The following is a 20,000-nucleotide window of genomic DNA, read 5'->3' on the forward strand; positions in this document are numbered from 1 at the left end:
TCGCAATAAAATACCTTGGAGATATATTCACACACACGCAGCATAACTCTGCCACCTCCATGTCTCACCATTGGCAAAGGAAATGTCAGTTTTCTACCGCTAATGTAGTTTTTTGCACATACTGCAAAGCCCAAAATTACTCATACTCCTTGCAAATTTCGATTTATATTTAATTCCTGTCTGATAGGATAAGAGTTGATCATTTTTACAAAGACAATAAAATGAAGCAGAAAGGAACATTTTACATTTTCTCAAAAAAATCTGCTTGTTGGCTATTGTTCCTATCCTTTCTCAATAATTCAGAAATCCTTTATTATTCCACCTGGTTGATGAGCTCCAGGTCTTTAATTCCCTCCACAGGATTCTCCTTTCAGATTCAATTCAGGACTCTGGCCACGATATTTTAGTAAGACAAAACATCTTGGTTGATAAAATTAGAAATATTACTTTAAATGTAATTCTGCCAGGAGCATGAATAATTTCAAGCTTACCTGTATATAAATATGTTTAATTTTGTCCAGAGCGCCTCCCGTCACATGTTTGTCCCTACATGGCTGCTCTGGTGTCTTGGTAGGTTTCTATTTTCAGAGGATGACCAACTCTCTACGACATGTCCAAAGCTTGGCTTATTGTTTTGTAGCTAATCTCTGTTTTAAACTTCCCCTTGTCTGTGTTTCTTGCTCTTCAGGACTCTGTTCTTGTTTTTCTCACTAATGCTCTTGAACTTTAATTCATATTAAAATAGGTGTCTTGGACTGCTTTCTTTAACTTCGGCAATTTTGCTAAAAATAAATATTTCCATCTGGACGTCCACCAAGTAGTAGAGAGCCGTGAATTTTGATTTAAAAAATAGTGAAAGGATTATACTTCCCCTATTTTAGCTTCTCTTTATTGGTTCCCTATTAGACACAGAACATAACTTAAAAGGGCATTATTATTTGATTTCCAGGCGCAATCGAGTAATTATGCTACCATCAGTTGTTATGAAATGCTTGTTTCTGACTTAAAATAAATTTGATGTTGTAATTGAACTATATTTTTATACATTATATTATTATTTATATTATTTTAAGAAATGAAAATCACATTTTCTTTTTGTTTTGCAATGATGCTCTGCTTTGTGTTGCTATTTAACACAGCAAAAACTAACCTTTTCAGGTTGTAAGGTGAAAAAGTTCAAAGTTGATTAATATTCTGTGTATGAACTGGAAATCTGTATGTGTCATTTTTGAAGAAACAATAAATCCACGGCTGCAGTGACATCGTTCAAACTCCTCTAGCTGCTCCTACTCATGCAGGATATTCTTAGTGTCGGTTTCAGACTTTGAGTGTTGATTTTTTCCGTTTCTTCTGGTGCTTGAAGAAATGAATCAGGTGAGTTCAGCACTACTTTGCTTTTTTAAATTCTTTTTGTATTTCCCTGATTGTCCAGACTGGTGTTTTATTTTTTTTATGCACAGGAAATAAAACGATGTTTGGTGGGGAACAAGCAAGTAGTGAAGGAGTGAGAATTAGGTTGTCAGAAAATATGTTACGTCTGATATTGATAAGCTGGGATCATAATGTCCCTCGTCCAGATTTTCAGGAAAATAAATGAAATTTGATTCCGTTTAGTCAAATATACTGTATGGAGCATGAATGTAACCCACTTCAAAATATTATAGTCTGCCCTTGAAAATGAACATTTTTATGTATTTCTGTAACAAACTGACATTGCTGCGGTTTTTAATAGTGGGAATATTCATATTTACGTCTTTAGTTGGTGCTGCTGCTCTTTCAATGCGCCAGCTTTACCTCATTGTTCACTATTTGCCTTGCATAACTTCAAAGTGGGCAATAATTCGTAATAACTAGAGATGATTTCCAGTCTCGTGATTTTTGTAAAGCTTTGATCTTATTCTAATTTGTCTTAAGGAACTTTTAACAATAATTCATTGATTATTTTTTCCAGCCCTCCTGCTGTGAGCTGCCATTATTTACATCGACTAAGAGCGAAGGTGATGTCAGAACGGTAAAAATAAAGACCCATTCATTAAAATACAACATTAGTATTTCAGTGGAACACATTGTACAGGCTAATCACACACAAATGGATGTTTGAAAGTCTTTATTTCTGTTGTCGAATTTACTCCGATACCTCCGACGCATCATATTTGTTTAGTCAAAAGTGACTTCTTACCGACTGGCATTTAATGACACAAAGACCATATTTGAATTGACGTCAGCATATGTTATAGAACCTGTTTGTGCTTTTAATGACCTGAAAATGTGTTGGAAAAGGATTGTTGCAGTGCCGGTGGTTTCTACCTGTACGGACACTGTGCCTTTCTGCCAACATCGGTTCAGTGCAGGAGGAAAATCGACCTCTGTCTGATATGCAAATGGCTCTGCCATAAACTAATCCCTCAGACAAACGGTGACCCAAACGCGTCCGTGTCCCTAAAACTTTTCTTGTGTCGTCGTCCTAAAACCAGCGTGTTTTACATCGACACGAAACAGGACGTAATATGCAGTGAAAGGTAAATTTAAATAATTTGGCATCAGTGTAAATCAAGCTGCTCTGCATCAGAGGTTTGTTGGAGATTATCATCAGTCAACAGGACAAATAGCGGCTGGCTGCATTTCCATTGACTGTATAAATACGCAATTTGATATTTTGAAAAGAAATTCACTTAGTGGAAACACATCAACTCCTAAAAAGCTCATGTTTTTCGATAAATATGCGTTTTTGCACCCATTTGTAATAGAAACACAGCTAGTAACTCCTTGCACAATGTGTGTAAATACTATCCGAGTACTCAGAGCTGGACCCTCGGCATTGTAATCCATAACTAGATGAATGTAATTACGATGTCACACACCTGAGCCGCACTGCAGCTTCACCCTGTCACAAGCGAGTCACTAAAAGGCTGTAAATGTGATTGTTGAGGCACCAAAGGTCAATAAAATGACAGAAATTCATAACGGGTGTCTGAGGGGGGTTTGGGGGGGTGCGCAATGGTGAATTGCTGCCCCCGGACCTCAGTATCTCCTTGTTACACCCCTGCTACTGAATCTGAAACTAAATTCAAATGAGGAGGAGCGTTTATTTTTGAGCATGGAGACAGCTCCTGAAACGCAGGGTGGACTTTCCACCTTGCTCGGCGGGGTTTGGTGCAATGCGAACCGTGTCGGATAGCAGATAGTTCGGCGGGAACCTCCCTCTCCTCCTATCGCGACTCGACGGCACAGCAGCGGCTCCAGCGCCGGCCGGCCGGGCTGCCGACCTCCCGCTCCCAGCATCGCCGCTCCGCACTGACTGGTCCCCGCCCCGGCAGCGGCAGAAAGAGGCGGAGGAGGAGGAGGGGGGGGAGAGCCTGCATGTGTTTCCCCGTTCGGTGATGTGATCAGCGGGGAGGCTCTGGCTCAGGATCCGCTACGTCAGACAGATTAGTCAAATAACCTCTCGGGGTAGGACATACCTCTTCCTTCTCCTCCCCCCCTAACCCACCCACCTCGGGCTTGCCTCGCTTGCTTGCTTGCATGCGTGAGACAGACAGCGCTGACGGATAGCCAGAAAGCTGGGAAAAATAACAAAAAGTGCACCACTTTTATTTTTCTTTCTTTCTTTTTTTTTTTTTGCTGGTTGAGACGAGTGCGGTTGATCCTCCGCCGGCAGCGTCTCCTCATCTCTCTCGTCTCCACCATCCTCCCTCCTCCTCTGATCCTCTGCTCTCCTCTCCTCTCCCACCAAGCCCGGTGCGAAATGGCGAAAGAAAACGGCGAGTCCAGCGACGGGTCTTGGAAAAAGCACGTAGATGACATCAAGAACATCTTTGACTTCAAGGAAGTCCTCGGAACGTGAGTACAGGCGACGATCACAAAAGTTTGCAGACAGGAGAAGAAGAAGAAGAAAAAAAAAACCTGCCACATTGTGGCGTTTGAACGGAAACGAGAGAGCAGAGTCGCTGCGCTGACTGACAGCACAGCTCAGCTGTTGAATATCGCCTTTTAAACTTCTCCTTGCTCTCGTACAGATCGTCTCCAAACGCCTCATCGGCTCGTTTCTCATTCATAAGACGTGCTGGGTTACGATGGGAAGGCGCCGCTTCATTGTGTCTTTTCATTCAGGAAAAATAATAATAATTATAATCAAACAAACAAACAAACTGCAGCAGCTTGTTGTTGGGGATCATCCACCCAAGACTGAATCCAGGGGCTTTTGTAGCTGGCAGCCATTTATTTAACTGTGCTCGCTTTTGCAGAGCGGTGCCTATTTGCATACACAAAGTAGCAAATGATAGCGACATGCATGCAGTCATCTGCAGGGACTTTAGTGCTCTGTCACTTTCTCTCCTCTTCAGGAAGGAGGGGTCGGTGGAGGGTGCAGGTCTGAGTTGAGAAGCGTTCATGTTTGGCTCCATGGTTTCCTGACCTTCTGACTGGCTCAGGGCCGTCAACTTTTCCTTATGTTGTCACATTCCTATCACGGACTAAAAAAAGCATTTTATTGGGAATATATGTGCATAGAGCAAAATATGTAAGTACAGCTCTGGAAAAAAAAAATATTAGTGAATCTGCAGTGAATCCCATTGAAAACCTCGTGGTTATTCCACCAAATGTTGATTTCTGAACTCTTCCTGAGTTAAAACAGTAGTGTTGTTGTTTCTAAATGATTGTGAGCTTATTTGAGGTCTGAAAGTGCTGCATCTTTTTCCTCATTTTGACCATTTCTCATTTTCTGCAGATAAATACTACATTTTTGCTTGGGATTTCAGAGACATGTTGTCAGCAGTTCATAGAATAAAAAAAACAATGTTCATTTTACTCAAACATGCACCGATAAAGAGTAAAATCAGAGAAACAGATAATGTTACGTGGTCTCTTAATTTTTTCTAAAGCTGTATATTCAGGTTTTTTTTACTTGAATACCCCTAAATAAATTTAAAAAAATGCAACCCCTCAGAGGTTCCCTAGTTAGCAGTAAGGCGTCCACCGGTATCCACTGGCTTCAAGAAGATCAAACGTGCAACTTTATACTTTCTGAGATTATAAAGTCTCACCAACAGCCTCATATGATGTATGCAGACACATGATAGAGGCGCCTCTGTTATAGATAACTTACAACATCATTTACACATGCACAAAGAGCCGTAAAATATAGAAAATGCTGACAAGATGTCATTGCACATTAACTACTCCTAATGGAGAAAGCCGGTGGTGGCGGTATCATCCTGAGGGGATGCTTTTCATTATCGGAAACAGAAAGCAGTGCAGAGCTGATGGAGCTACAGTGAAGCCAGAAATCATCCAACTTCCTGGTAGATTTGACCTTAAAGGAATCTCTTAATTTTTTTATTCTTCTGGCTAAAAGTGATATCAAGATTCCCGGTGGGAGTCCTGACTTTAATCTGTTGGATAATGTGTGACGGATGTAACGATGAAGGTGACGGCAAACAGGTCTTCCAACCTTAAAGACTTTGAGCTCATCACTAAAGTCAAATAGTGAAAGTAGCAGGGAACAAAGGAAAAAGCTATTCAGCAATTATAGGAACGGTTTGATTGTTGGAATGTCAGTATTTACAGTGATTATTGAGAAGAACATTTTTAAAATTCTGCTCTTATGTTGGTCTGTCACATTAACATTAAAATGAAATTCACTAAAGTCTGTGGTTGTGGTGTGACCAAAAGGGAACAAGTTCAATGGGTGTGAGTACTTTTCTGAGCAAGACACTGTACAGCTGTAAACAGTTATGAGAACCGAGGGCCCCTTCAGATCAAGTTTTTTTTTTCTTTTTCCTTTTTTTTTTGTCTCTCGAAGCACAGAGCAGTCAAATTCCAGAGTTTATTTTTGTCTGCAGCGAGCACAGCCTGGTTTTATCTTTTTAAAATCAGTAACGTAACACAGACCCTTCCAGAGTTCCTCTGAAGCCCAACTCAGACCGGCGATGGTTTAAGGTGCTAACACACATTTTATGTCGTATTTCTGTGACCCATTTTGTCCCTGAAGACACATCCGTCCAGCTCATGGCTCATGTCTGAGATTTATTGCAGAGGAAGAGAGCTCCCTATGGGAATTGGCCTGTTTTTTTTTTTTAAAGCATCACAGAAATGCCCTGCGTGCTTACAGCTGAACCGCTGTTAAGAAACGAGAAAATACACTCGTCCCTCTTAGTTTTCTGCCTCCTTTTGGCTTTTCTAAGCAACAGCACCGAGCATGTGCTGCAGTTTTTTTGTTTTTTTTTGTTTTTTAGGGAGCAACAGCAGCCGCATCGCAAAATCCTCATCCAGATGGCTGATTCACAAAGTCAGACTCCACACTCCAGCTGTCGAACGGAGCGGTCAGTCGCTCCTACCTACAGGGCGGCTCTGATTTCCCCCGGGCTTTCACCTAATGTGTGTGAGGAGTGTGTGACTAACGCAAGCCGAATCGCAGGCCAGGTGGAAAGAAACGCCCACGGAACACCCAGGTCACGTCTTCTCGTTTGTTTGGCGCCTGGCTCGCGCTGCGGCCCAGTTGTTCCCGGGTCTTAACCAGAGAGAGGCTTGTCGCCTCACAGCGGGGCTCACAACAGGACACCTGGGTTAGAAAAGCCCAGCAGGCCTGCAGCTTTGCCCGAGGATTAAAAACGGAAAAGAGGAAGGCCTGCTGGCCAAAAGGGGGGACAGATTATCTTCTTCCTCTGCTTGCTCCACTTAAGTTGGGGTAAATATGTAGGGCAAAGCGTGGTTAACGTTGTGCTCTTCGCTAAAGCCTGTGATGTAATTTAATTTAAAACATTTTTTTTTACATGAAATTAAGATGATGGTCAAACCTGACAATCATCTTCATGAGTCTGTCATAGTTTCCATTAAACTCTGCTAGAATTGCACAAATTGAAATTATGAGAATAAATTTGCTTAATGGAAACACTCGGATAAAAAAAAAAAGTAATATTTTTGGATTAAAAAAAGTTGTGCTGGGATAAAGTGTTACAGCCGGATGTTACTACTGGCGAAAACCACGAAGAAAGACAAGAGGAAGTAGTTTTCTTCCTGGTTCGTAGATCCACAATGGCTCTCTTAGCATCACACTCTTCATCAAAAGTTGTGTGTCATTTGAAAGTGTTGAGTCCATTGATCTTCTGTAAAATCCCAGATTACAATTTCCCCAAAACGCTGCATATAGAGCAGCCTTTGTCGCTCCAACGCCTGAACAGGGCACCTCCTCTGACGGCTGATAGATAATCAGCGCTAGCGCCACGAGTGTAAGTGTTTACATCAGATGCCGCCATATTTATTAGTGACTTATTGCGTGTAAGCACTTCTTCACATGTGATTTTAATTAATTTAATCTTATTATTTCATGGAAACACTGCAATTTACAAATTGTATTTTTTCAACATCAGTAGACTACACAGAAAGATTTGTGTGTATTTATTGGAAAACCGTGTCTTCAGTCGGAAGCCTCTTCAAATGCGTTGTAATACGGACCGCTACAGGAGATCTTTCAGCCGTTTACCGTCTCCAACAATTCTTTAAGTAAATGAGCTACATTTAATTTCCCTTTGGGATCAATAAAGTATTTTTGAGTTTGGAGGACTGCAAAATGAGCTGCTCGTTTCGCAAAAGGGGAGCTCGATCCCGATCAGCAGCTGGAGGCCGGGTGCTGATGCTGCATGTGCGTGTTTGAGCACCGATTAGATATTGATGGCGGTCGAACAGGAAGCCAGGGGGGGCCGTGCCATGAATGCTTTGGCTGCTCTTCACCCACGTGTGTCTTGCTGTAGCGTTAATGAGATCTCCGTCACTGAATCTAGGCCCTGTCTTGCCTTGGAGCTAATTCCAGCCCCTTAAGCTGCTGATGCTCTGAGGAGGCAAGTTAAGTAAACCAACCGCGAGTACGTTCACAGATCCCCAGTGGGCAAAGTGTTGTGAAGCCGAAGCTGCAGCCACGGTTGCCTCTGCAGGCTGGAGATCTTAAGAGCATCGCTCCAGGTATCGATTGGAATCTGGAGTCTTTGTCTTCTGCGATTAGCTCCCCTGAGTAAGAAAGAGTCAGGAAATAACAGAGTAAATACTTTATTGATTGGAAAAAAAATAAAAATAAACCTGTCCAGCATTGAAAATGAAACTCTTCTTGCAGGTGTATCATTTTTTTGTCAGCCACAAAGCATTTTTTTTATTTTTATTTTTTTATTAGTCGTTTTCTTTCTTTTTTTTTAACAGTTAAAATCTGAAAATTGTGTCAAATCCTCAATTTTTTCAAACCGAGTCTGAAGCGTCCCTGGGGGTTACGAGTGGATGCACAGTCATTATGACACCTTTTGTCGGAAATGACTCTATTTCAGGTGCAAAATGAGCAAAACAGCAGAGGATGAACGTGTAGAATAACGAGCACAACCTGCTGCAAATACTACAGTAAAGTAAAACCTTGATTATGTAATCTGAAATCATTCTGCCCTTTCAAGTGAAACATTTGCTGTGTTGTTTGTGGTTTACCCCACACCATGCTTCACTGTGGAGGAAACCCCTTTTTTTCATGTAAATCTCCACATTTTATTCCCACAACCCTGGAAAAAAGACATATTTTGGACTTTGTCTTAATCTTTTCACATTCTTTCAGCGCATAGCCAAAGTTGTCTAGACTTCAGAGCGAGTTGGTACTGATCCAAGAGTGAAGCGTTCTGCTCTTCTTGGGAGCTGAACACCGATGTCGTCATCTTGGGACGCCGTACCTGCAAAGAATACACAAATCCAGTCAATAGATTTTCATAAGTAGGATTTTATAGTCCTCGTTGTATTTTCTGCTAACCTTACACTGCAGTTTTTAGGCGTCTAATGTCGTGGAACCTGTTTACGCACAAGTACATCCAGTAAACAGGTACACTCCCGCGGTATTTTTGTTTTTTTAACATCGGACGACCTTTTAGGTTAAATACCTGGAGCTCTTTTTGTGTTGTTTGTATCTTTACAAGCCTGAACTGTTTCTGCGATCTCCTTGTTTTTTGCTTGCTCTGTCATTTGGTGCAGCCCCATAAGCGGACTGATTTAAACACTATAAACTTGTCGAAGTGTCTATCAGATCTCGGCAGCTGAACAGCTAACCACCACTTTAGAGTCTCATAATCTCATTTGTTGTGAAGCTGTTTATCTCGCCTTTCCGTCAATGCATTGAGCGGTTCTCTCTCTCTCTCTCTCTGGACGCCTATTTGCTCTTCTGCACACAGAAATCTGGCCTCTTCCCTCTCCGCTGCCGTTTCCTGATCAAAATGAGGAACTGGAAAAACTCCTCTTGAGAAAACCCGATTTGTTGTTTGTTTGTTTTTTTCTACCCGCTCTTCCTTTGTCTGCGCCAGTTATTCAGATTTTCATATTGCTTGGCAACTGCTTACAGTGGCTCAGGATTTCTGGTTGATTGGTGAAGGTTGTACACACCAGAGCTGTGAAATCTAGGTTCGCTGGAAGACAATGAAAAAAAACAAAAATGCTTGACGTTAAATCTATTGGTCCTGAAGCTTTGTTTTCTGAAACTTGGAGCTGTAATGCACAGACACGTGCATGTCACTGCAGCTGATTTGAGTGAAGTAGCTCATCTTGATCTATTTCCATCCAGTGAACTCAACATTTAAACCCAGCCAGCTGAGTTACAGAACACAGTGCTGTCTAACGCCTCCTACTGAATGTTAATCCCATCTGCAGTTCCCTTTTTTGTTTGTTTTTATTTTCAACAAAAGTTCATATTTATAAAAGGGAGCTAAATTGACTTTTTTTAAAAACTTATATTATCCTATAATGTCATGCATTTTATAGGATAGCTCCTGCAGACTAGCGGCAGCAGCAACTTGTATACACCTAGTGGAATTTCGCATCTGCTGAGCTTTTCATGCAAACTACAAACAGTTGCAAACAGCTTTGTTTTGATGACTGGTGACGAGTGAGCGTCAGAAAGCGTAGGAATTTCTTAAAGAGATAGAGGCCAGTTTAAAGGTGTCTGATACGGCCATGACGGGATTTTTTTTTTTTTAAAGAAAAAGATAAGATAAAGGTGACGAGCGAGGAAAGAAGAAGCTGAGATAATCCACCAGGCCAGTTCAGAATAGTACAATGTTTTGCTCTTAGTCATTCCTGGGTGTTTTTAGTTGTGTGTTTTGAGTCATTATCTTGCTGGAAGACCCATGACCTGCAACTGAGAGTAAGCTTTCCGACTCTAGGCAGCTCATTTCTCTCCAGAATACCTCGATCGTCCTGAGATTTCAGAGAGGTGCCGACAGTTTTGTCCACACGTGTAATTCAGGCTAGAAAAGTTAGTTACTTAAAAAGGTATGTATAAATTATTTTAAGATAAGCAAATGTCTCTATAGATTGGGTCCAGATCAGCCTTACTTAAACAGGCAGATCAGTAATGAACAACTTTAAACTAATTTAACTGTGTCTGATCAGAAAGTGGTTAATCCAGCCACCACATGGGAAAGATGGTGATGGTGGGTGAACAGAATCTTTTTAAAAAAGGAATTATTTTTACACTTTTTAAAATATATCAATATCTAGATAATCTTAAGAAATACAGGCTTTGTGTGTTTCATGAGACCTGAGCTGTATTTGCCTGGAAATGTGCTTTCTGCCTGCGCTGAACAAGCCATAAACATATTAAAATCAGTGATAATCGCCTCAAGGCAACTCGCTATACAGAGAAAAATTAAGATGTTTTTCTGCCTGAAAAAGCTCTGCGTGTGCCACGTGGAATTGCAGTCGAGACCTTGAACACGCTGAATACAGCAGCTAGGCAACAAAGATGTTCCTAGACCTCTGGAAGACCACATATCGTCCGTCACCGTCCTGAGGCTACACTGGCTGTCGAAGGACACAGAGGGGTTTTTTTCTGGATCTTCTTGTGTTTATTATGGTCTTTTGTCCACAATGGAGGTGAAGCTCAAGTTGTTGAAAACCTCTTGGCTGAAATAATTGACCCAGTGGAATCTAGTGACCCGTTTCTGCGGCTGCAGAAAAACCGTAAAGCGTCTTTTGTTCCTGATGTTTCAGTCCAATAAGAACTTTATAGTACGTATCAGATTTTTGCTGATTGTACTCTAAGTAATCGTCATTGCGACGCTCACCACCCTTACTGCATAGATCCCCTGTTCGCCTGACATCATGTTCCTGTTTTCTCTATCAGATTTTTGCTGAGCTAAAAAAAAAGGCAAAACATTTTATATGTTAATGTATTTGTAGAGCCAAATAAAAGCAGGAGTTTCTCATTAAAATTGTCAGGTTGTTCAGTATTTCCCCTCCTAATCACATTTAGAAATGCGTGGTGGCACAGTTTAGTTTTCATAAAACGAAACATTTCCAAATATTTGAATTTTTATTTTACTTTTTGTTTTGTGTCTTTAGGCAGCTGACTGGCAAAGCACAGCAATATGTGGGGAAGAGGAATCGGATTAAGAGAAAAGTCTGATGATATCAGTATTTTTCCTAGCTTAGCTTTGGTAAACCTTCACATTTAAAAAAAATAAATAAAGCACAAGTTTTTACTCTGACACTTCCACCTCCTCCTGACCATAGCTGCTGTAACCGATAACTTTGACATTCTTTAAATGTTGTTAAATGTCACCTGGAGGCCGCACCGCCTCGCTTACATCCACTTCTTCATAGCTGAAGTTAGAAGCTATTGATTAATTCACTGGCTCCTACAGTTTACTGTTGCCGGACGCCGTGGCACCTGTTGCCGTGACGCAGCGCTCTGCGGTTCTGGAGGGTAATCAAACGGCACCCAGAGAGTTCTGGTGCTGCTCGGGAGCACAACCGCAGACAGGAAGCCTGCAGTGACTGTAGAGAGATAACAAAGCTGCTTACAGCCCAGGTTAGCAGCAGCATTCTAAGCTAGCTTCAGTGTTTAATGAATAGCAGCAGAATGCCCAAACGATTCAGCATTCGTTGTTTGACACGTTCGACGGTTCGTTGATCCAGTTTGTTAAAATAAAAGTCTGTCATGAGGTAAAAGTCAATCACTCTTTTAAATGCTTTAAAGACCTCACGTCCATAATCAGCAAAAGGTCAACGCTTCTGCTGCTGATATAATGACATTATTTTCTTTAGGTGAATAAATGTAACAGTTTATGTTCTTGTTAGACAGATTTATTAACTATATTGGTTGTTTTTGTGTGTGACGAATCTGGAGTAAGTAATCTGTGACTGTTAACTGCTTTGTGGGGTAGATGGTTTTATTTAAAAAGAAAAAAAACCCCAGCACAACTAATTGATCTTTTTCATTAATTTACATATCTAAAACATACTATAGAGCAACTTAGTTGCTTATTTTTTTTCTGGTATTGCTGAAGTTTGTTCCCTGACATCCTGTAGCTGACGGCTCCTTTTAAGTGCCCAACTTTTTTTCGGTAACCCAAAACTGGATAAGTACAGACTAGTCAAGGAAATGACCAGCACTCACTGAATCTGTTGTGGGTGTGTTTATAAATATGACTTTTTAAAAATTATTTATTTATTTATTTATTTATTTTTACAATGTTTGTGCTTTCAACCATATTTAAGGACCTCGCTGATACTTAAAACATCTACACTGAATCTTCTCACAGTGACAACTTCCACATCGAAGAGTGTTGTTGTCAGCGGCTCACTGACCTACTTTTACCATGTGGGTGATAAGCATTTGTTAAGGTGAGAATAATTGGCTTTTCACATTTCTGACTGATTGTTTACCAGCGTGGGCTGGTTAAGCTGAAAATCAGATGATTCTGGTCACCCGACCAGAATCATCTGGTCGGGTGACCAGATGTGAAGATGTGGCACATCTTCACTATCAGATTTTGCTAAATGACACATTTCTCATATTAGATGGTCTCTTGATAATGACTGTAGCTCAGCACTGGTTGGATTTGTGGCTCTGATGCTTATGCCACTACTTTGACTTAACCACCCCAGCAAGACAAGACAGAAACATGTATAAGGTGAGATCAAATGGGGAAATTTACCATATTTGATGGTGGCACCTACTGAATGGCAGCCTCGCTTTTGCCAGTCTGTTCCAGGGCAGCCATGGCTACAATGTAGCACACAGTATCAGTGAGTGAATGTGTGTACGAACGGGTGAATGACTGATTGTACTGTAACGAACGCCAGAGTCTCCAGAGTTGATAAAAGTGCTGCTCATTGTTGCCACAGATGGATGTTAAACTGATCTGGCAGCCTGATAAACAGACTTGGACATAACAGATCAACTACAATCCTAATCCACTGTAATCCTAATCCAATTAGAAGATACCTGAAAGAAAAGTGGCAAATGTTGAATAATTAATTACTCCATACGTCCTTCTGGATAAAAAGCAACATAGTGTTTAAATATGATCCGGGTGAATTCATTTCACATTGGTAACCAGGATCGGTGTGCGGTTTATTGCTATTTGGCTGAACTCACAGCAAAATGCATAAAATCAGGACACTACAGATGGTACCTTTGAATCCAACAGTGCAGAGCTAAAAAAAACAAGCTGCTTCAACCTCACTCAGAGGACATTCGCTAAATGTGGTCAGAATGACCATGAGCAGGTTTTATGGACGGTTTTATCGGCTTTGGCCAATTATTTCACTGATATTTATTTTCCAACAATCTTAAGCCTGTATCATGTTTTACAATGACGTTCAGTGACAGAGCGACGAAAGTAGGAAGTGACAGCAGGAAAATGGAGAAGTACTAAAAACGTAGCACTAGCCTGCCACCATTTTGTTATTATTATTAGCTTTATTAGCAGGAGAAACAAAACAAAAAACACTGTATGTTTTTGAAACTGAAGCAGTGAGGAATGTGGAAAAATTACAAGAGATTTGTGTTTGATTAATGGAATAAATGGATGATATAAAGTAAAATCAGTAAATGCTGGTTTTTAAAGCATCCAACATTTTAAAAATATTATATTGTGTAAGATTAATTAACATTTGAAGTATGGGAGAGTTTGAATTTATCTGTAACTAATTTGATGCATTACTGAACTTATGGTCACATCAAGCTGAGAGCTTAGCTAAAGCGCCACATTTTTAAGACCAGAGTAAAATTGAGTTAAAAGTAAACACAATTGGAAAGGTGACATTACCACCACACTTAAACTTCTGAAAGATCTTCTTAGTGAGATAAAATCTGTGCAACATTTTAAGCATCCATCCCCCACCACCCCAACACATTTTACAGGGGAGTGACTTCATTTTCAAGTAAAATAGCTGTTTTATGTTGCACAGGCTTTTGCCCAAACATCCGTCAATGTTTCATTTTAGGAGAGAAACCCGGGCCGCCACCTTTCCGTGACTCTCATTTGGGCCTGTCCCAATTGGAAGAGAACCCGGAGTAGACCCAGATTACCCTGGAGGGGATTAAATGATTATATGTACATTATATGTACCAGGCTGATGGTCTCATATTCTTATGACATTGTTCACAATCGAGCTACCAACAGGCCACGAAACAATCCCATTTGGTCTGTTTTACCGCTGGCTCACCGCCACTAATGTTATACTCATTTCTTGTCACCATAACAAAGATCTTATAGTTATCTTTAAAACAAAAATACTGAGAATTTCTTGGGTACCAGTAAAAGTCAATAACCCTGATAAAGATGTGACTGCGGCAATTTTATCACAGTATGACCAACATCCTTTCAACTAGGTGTGATCACAAGTTGTTTTTTTTTTTTTACGTCTGTGGTCTCAACTTAAATAAACTTTTGAGTTTCAGCGAGAACATAGTCGTCATTTATCTGATGAAGTATTTTTAAACCTCAGACGACGAAGCCGGTCAAAACAAGGCTCATAAAATGTCACCGGTTTAAATTATCAAAATAAAAACACGGCTTCTCGTAAAAGGTGTTAATGTACGTAACGTGGACTTTTGTTAAGAATGCAGCAGCTTATGGAAGAAGATGAGAGCAAAGTTGAACTTTGCCGTCACCATAGCAACACCAAGGCGGTGGCAACTAAGAACCTGTGAGAGGCTGCAAAAGACTGCAGACGGATTTGGAGACTTTTACTATGTTTGTTTATGACTAAAAAAAGAAAAAATATGATGTGCATAACTTCATAGTTATGGACTAGTTTGTGTTGGTCTAAATTACTGTAAACGCTGGGATTTGTAGCTGTAAACAGGCAATATTTTAAAAAAGTTCAAGTGGTATGAGTACTTCTGCAAGGTATTCTTGATCAGGGTAGCATGAATTCTGCAACTTAATACAGAAATAAATTTGTCAATTGAAGTGGTGAAAGGATCCTCCATTTTGGGTCAGGCTGTAGGCGTTGCTGCAAGGTGACTCTGACTGGGCGGCTCCCTGGCCGGCAGCTTCACCTTCATCATCAGCTCTCGACTTTTCCATCATGTTGCATAACCGCCTGCCGTGATGCATCTTACACAAGATGATTCAGTGCGATTACTCAGCAGCAGCAGCAGCACAATACTCGCACCAGCCTCCAGCATCCAGGAGCAAAGCCTCTGTTGTTCAACCTCCGAGCTCCTGCTCCACCGTCAGCTCCTCCCCGCGTTTTTACTGCAGTCGGCCCCCCAGCAGGCAGGCGGGCAGGGCGGTGAAAAGTTTTCTAGGCTGGGCTCGCTCTGCATCTGCAGCGACAGCCGCCGGTTTCACACAGAGACGGCAGCCCACTTTCGCATTAGTCAGCCGGTTTTTGGCCTGGCTGTCTGCACATTGTGTGACTGCAGACTGTCACACTCTGCTCATAGGGACATCCAGAGCTGTGAGCACAGAGCGCTGCAAAGGAAGCCTGAATTCATTTGTAATGCAGAACAGGTCGAGATAAGATTGAAATCGAATGGAGGTTTCTCTGATGTCTGGTGCTGAACTCGTTAAGATGCACCGCAGCCACACGCATAAGTACATTAGAGTGATTTAATCACCCACAAACAAAAACACTGTTAGGAATTTATCATCATTAATTAAATTAATAATCGTCAACTAATTTGGAAATCGATTAATCGTTAACTGGAGCATACAGACCAAGAAAAAAAAGGCAAAATGCTGAAAGAGCAACATATTCAGAGCAGCAATTAAGCCAAAACTTCAGAAAATATATAGTTTGCATTTAATATATATATATATATATATATATATATATATATATATATATATATATATATATATATATATATATATATATATCTCATTCGCTGTCATTCACAGGAAGTGATATATATATATATATATATCAGGAAAAAGGAGCATGACAAATTGGAGAAATACCAGGGCCTCAGGGAGGAACTCGAAAAGACCTGGAAGGTGAAGACCACAGTGGTGCCTGTGGTCATCGGAGCCCTCGGGGCAGTCACCCCCAAACTGGAGCAGTGGCTCAAACAGATCCCAGGAACAACATCAGACATCTCAGTCCAGAAATGTGCAGTTCTAGGCACAGCCAAGATACTGCGCAGAACCCTCAAGCTCCCAGGCCTCTGGTAGAGGACCCGAGCTCAGAGGATGAAACAGACCACCCGCGGAGGGTGAGAAGGGAATATTTTATATATATATATATATATATATATATATATATATATATGTATAATTTGTTTTCTCCCATTAATCACCTTCTGCTATCCATTTGTTGATCAGGTAATCTTAAAACAATCAACATATCTGCCCTGCGCTATGTTGATGTCAAGCAGAAAGAGCTGAGCTTTTCACATGTTGATGTCAGAAGTATTTTTTAGCTGCAGATGCATCATCTGCTGCTAATGATCAGTCGTTCATTATAGGAAAGCCATGTTGTTACATTTAAGGGAATAAAATATTTTGATTCTTACTTAAAAAATTTCATTATTTGTTTACATGCATCTTTTAATGGCTAAAAACAAAAAAAAAAATCTGCAGAATGTACCAATTTTGTTATCCAATTAATCGACTAGCTAAAATAATCGTTTCTTTGTAACCCTACAGAGCAGCTAACTGGATGAAATGTCTGAAAACTGTTGACTACGGTGGAGATTCAGCAGCGTGTCACTGTCACACGCTGAAGAAGCTCTTTTTCTGTGAATTGTGGCTTCATAGAGTAAATGCTTTTGCAGCCTAGTTTGTCAGGGTTCATGCTCTGACAAATCAGGGGAAGTAGCGGCCTTGTGTCAAGCTGTCATTCACAGGAAGTGATGTATTTGCTTGTCAGTGTGGTGAACCGGGTGGGGGTACAAAATGTAGCTCAGCACACTTTCCCATTGAGATCACAGGTTTCCTGTGGTTTTCATCAGCGTGTCTCTTCTCCTGCAGAGAGAGAGAGAGAGAGAGAGAGAGAGAGAGAGAGAGAGAGAGAGAGAGAGCGAGAGAGCGAGGAGCTCTGAAAAGAAAGAAAAAAAACCCCGCTTGCTCGCGCTCTTCTCAGCACGCAGATGGTCGAGGAAAGGCGCGCTTTTCCCGACGTCCACACCAGCTGTGGAAGTCCGTGGTGTGTGCTGCTGAATGGGAATGATGCTGATTGTCCTCACGGCCGGAGCTGCTGTGGGAAGACAGCGCTCCAGTACGCCGACAAGTAGTTCTTCGCCGACACCTCAGCCTTTACATTTTCTCCCGCGTCGTGTGTCAGAATGAGGTCACGTCAGAAGGGCCCACGCGCCGCCGAGCTCGCTCTGTTTTGTTTGCGGTGATTGCGTTCCACCTCACCGCACCGCACCTGAAGCCAGGTGCTGTGTTGGTGCGCAGCTTGTTCGTGTGCTGCGGCGCAGGCCGACCCTTTCCCTCCGTGTGGGATGGAGGTTTAAGGGATTAGTGGCCGTGGTGCGACTCGCAGCACCTGACCGTGGCACCGAGTTCAGAGGCTTTGGGGAGGAAATTATTACACGCCTGGCACGCCATCGATGCTCTAAAGAAAACGGTTCATTAAAAATATATATTTATATATTTGTGTGATTTTCTACGTTTTGTGAAAAGTGTGGTGCATTTGTTCTTACCCTCCTCCATCACTCTTTTGAACCTCAATAAGATAAACAGTTATATTCAGAAGTCACCTGATTATATCCAGTATAAATGGCTGGATCCCCACTTACCTATTTAGATAAAATACCTCAAAGGTTTCTTAAAGAACATAGGTGTGCATTCACACCAGTCCTGTTTGGTCCCTTTTAATCAAACTCTAGTTCATTTGCCTAGAAAGTGCGGTTCATTTGGGGAGATGTGAATGCAAGATTGAACTCTGATGTGGACCAAAAAAACAAACTCTAGTTCACCTAAAACCCTAGGTCTGGTTAAGTTGAAATGAACTCTGGTGCAGTTCACATGTGAACGCCAAGCAGACCAGAGACTGTTCAAAAAGTAGGAAGTGAACACTAGCGCAAGGCATTCTGGGTAAATACAACCTAAACAAACACTGGAGTCTAGCGCAAGCGTGAGAAATGGCTTGTGGTCTTTTACCAACGACAAGACAAATACTGATTGTTTACATTTCATGAAGGAGGAAGTTGCTCAGTATCTTCTTCAGAGGTTTTGTGTCGTTTTCTGCTGTGGTTCTTGATGCAGCGCCATTTGACAGTGCAGGGCAGTGGGAAAGCGAACCGCACCAGCTGAAAATGTGACAGATTTGGGGCAAATCAGCTGGACAGGGAGTAACAATCTGTCTGTGGTTAGCTCAGAGAGCTTTCTTTTCCAAGTTAAAGGAAGTTTGAGGCTGAACATCAAAGTCAATACCTTCTGATAGTGCGCCATCTTTCCTCGGGTAAATGCAGATATGATGTCAAGGAAAAAGCATGAGTCATCACTTCAGGTCACCTTCTGCTGCTCTGTCGTCCTGCTGTGATGCTCGCTTTCCCTCCAGGGCTGCTTTTAGCAGCGAACAGGGGTCTGTGTCACCACTATTTGAATATGGAAAAATACGAAAAGTAATCAGTTGCGCATAATTATGTTGCGCAAGATTGGAATCGTGATTATTTGATACATTTATCCATTAAGTTTTTTCATTTGTAGCATCAGAGGAACCAAATAAGCACATACCAAAGGAAATTTTTCATAATTATTGTAATCCAAATTAGAATAAATGTAAAGTAATTGTCGCAATGCTCATTATTCATACTAGTCTTTGCCATTTTTAAGGGATTTTCGCCACCAGTTCTGTTTTTTTTTCTTTCTTTAAGCTCAATAAGTTTCTCTCGGTCAGACCTGGTCCTCTGTCTGTCTCTTACAGTCCTTAGCAGAGAAAAGCAAAAGTCAGTTGTCAGTGATGTAAATGCAGTTGCTGATGAAACTGATTTGCTTTTGCGTTTAAAGCAACTCAGAGATCCAAAATGATGTTTAAAGGACTCGATTCAAACTTTTTTTTGACTCGCCTTGATCGTCCAATCTTTGCTATAGACTTGTTTCATGTCGTTTTGTAAGTAAAATGATGAATTATCAGGACAAAACCAAAAGTTATGTCATGATAATGGAATATTTTTCGCTCTATTTTGAGGTGAGTAAATTTGCAGTATCAGCGTGTTTCAGAATAGCTCACCTGTTTGTGCCTCTAAAAAGCTTTCTGTGTCTGAAAATCTAGATGGATTATGATGATGCATTTAAATGCACTATGTAAACAACATAACCTATACCAAAGTGGTTGTACAAGGATCCTCTCACTTTGTTTTAAAAAAAACAAAGTATATATATATATATATATATATATATATATATATATATATATATATATATATATATATATATATATATATATATATATATATATATATATATAAAAAAACAGGCTCCAGTTAATTGAAGGTAACTGCAGGATTTTAGGTCATGTCAGCTTCAGTCCTGGTGAGTTGCAGCTTTTCAGCTCTGTCCAGGATGCTGACATGAAGCCAATCTCAACATATGCGGAGGGAAAAGAGCGTGTGTGACAAGGAGGGAAAAAGTAACCACCGTGTCTGCTTTGCAAGACTTATTATCTCTGTGGTATCATAGCAACAGATAGATTGCTTCAGCAAATATTCCCTTAATTCTGTATTTGCTTTGTTTTTAAACACGCTCGTGTGTGGAGGCAGATGGTAGAAGAAGACGAGCTATCTGCCCTGCTAAATGGCT

At 41.0% G+C, this 20,000-nt stretch overlaps 1 protein-coding gene across 3 annotated transcripts in view; it reads left to right on the top strand.

Moving 5' to 3' along the window:
- The first annotated feature begins 3,053 nt into the window (after positions 1–3,053).
- The window catches only part of camk1db (calcium/calmodulin-dependent protein kinase 1Db), a 32,715-nt gene continuing 15,768 nt past the window's right edge, over positions 3,054–20,000 (top strand). Inside the window, exons 1-2 of one of the 3 annotated variants that reach the window (XM_081607904.1) lie at positions 3,054–3,450; positions 3,631–3,840. In XM_081607904.1, the coding sequence (XP_081464030.1) occupies positions 3,746–3,840 (95 nt within the window). In that variant the 5' untranslated portion in view covers positions 3,054–3,450; positions 3,631–3,745. Of the gene's footprint in view, positions 3,451–3,630; positions 3,841–20,000 lie in introns of those variants that run through there. The other 2 variants (XM_081607905.1, XM_081607906.1) reach the window with 2 other exon arrangements.

This window comes from Poecilia reticulata, chromosome 6, assembly GCF_904066995.2.
Source record: "Poecilia reticulata chromosome 6, P_reticulata-male-v2, whole genome shotgun sequence".
Taxonomy (NCBI): domain Eukaryota; kingdom Metazoa; phylum Chordata; class Actinopteri; order Cyprinodontiformes; family Poeciliidae; genus Poecilia; species Poecilia reticulata.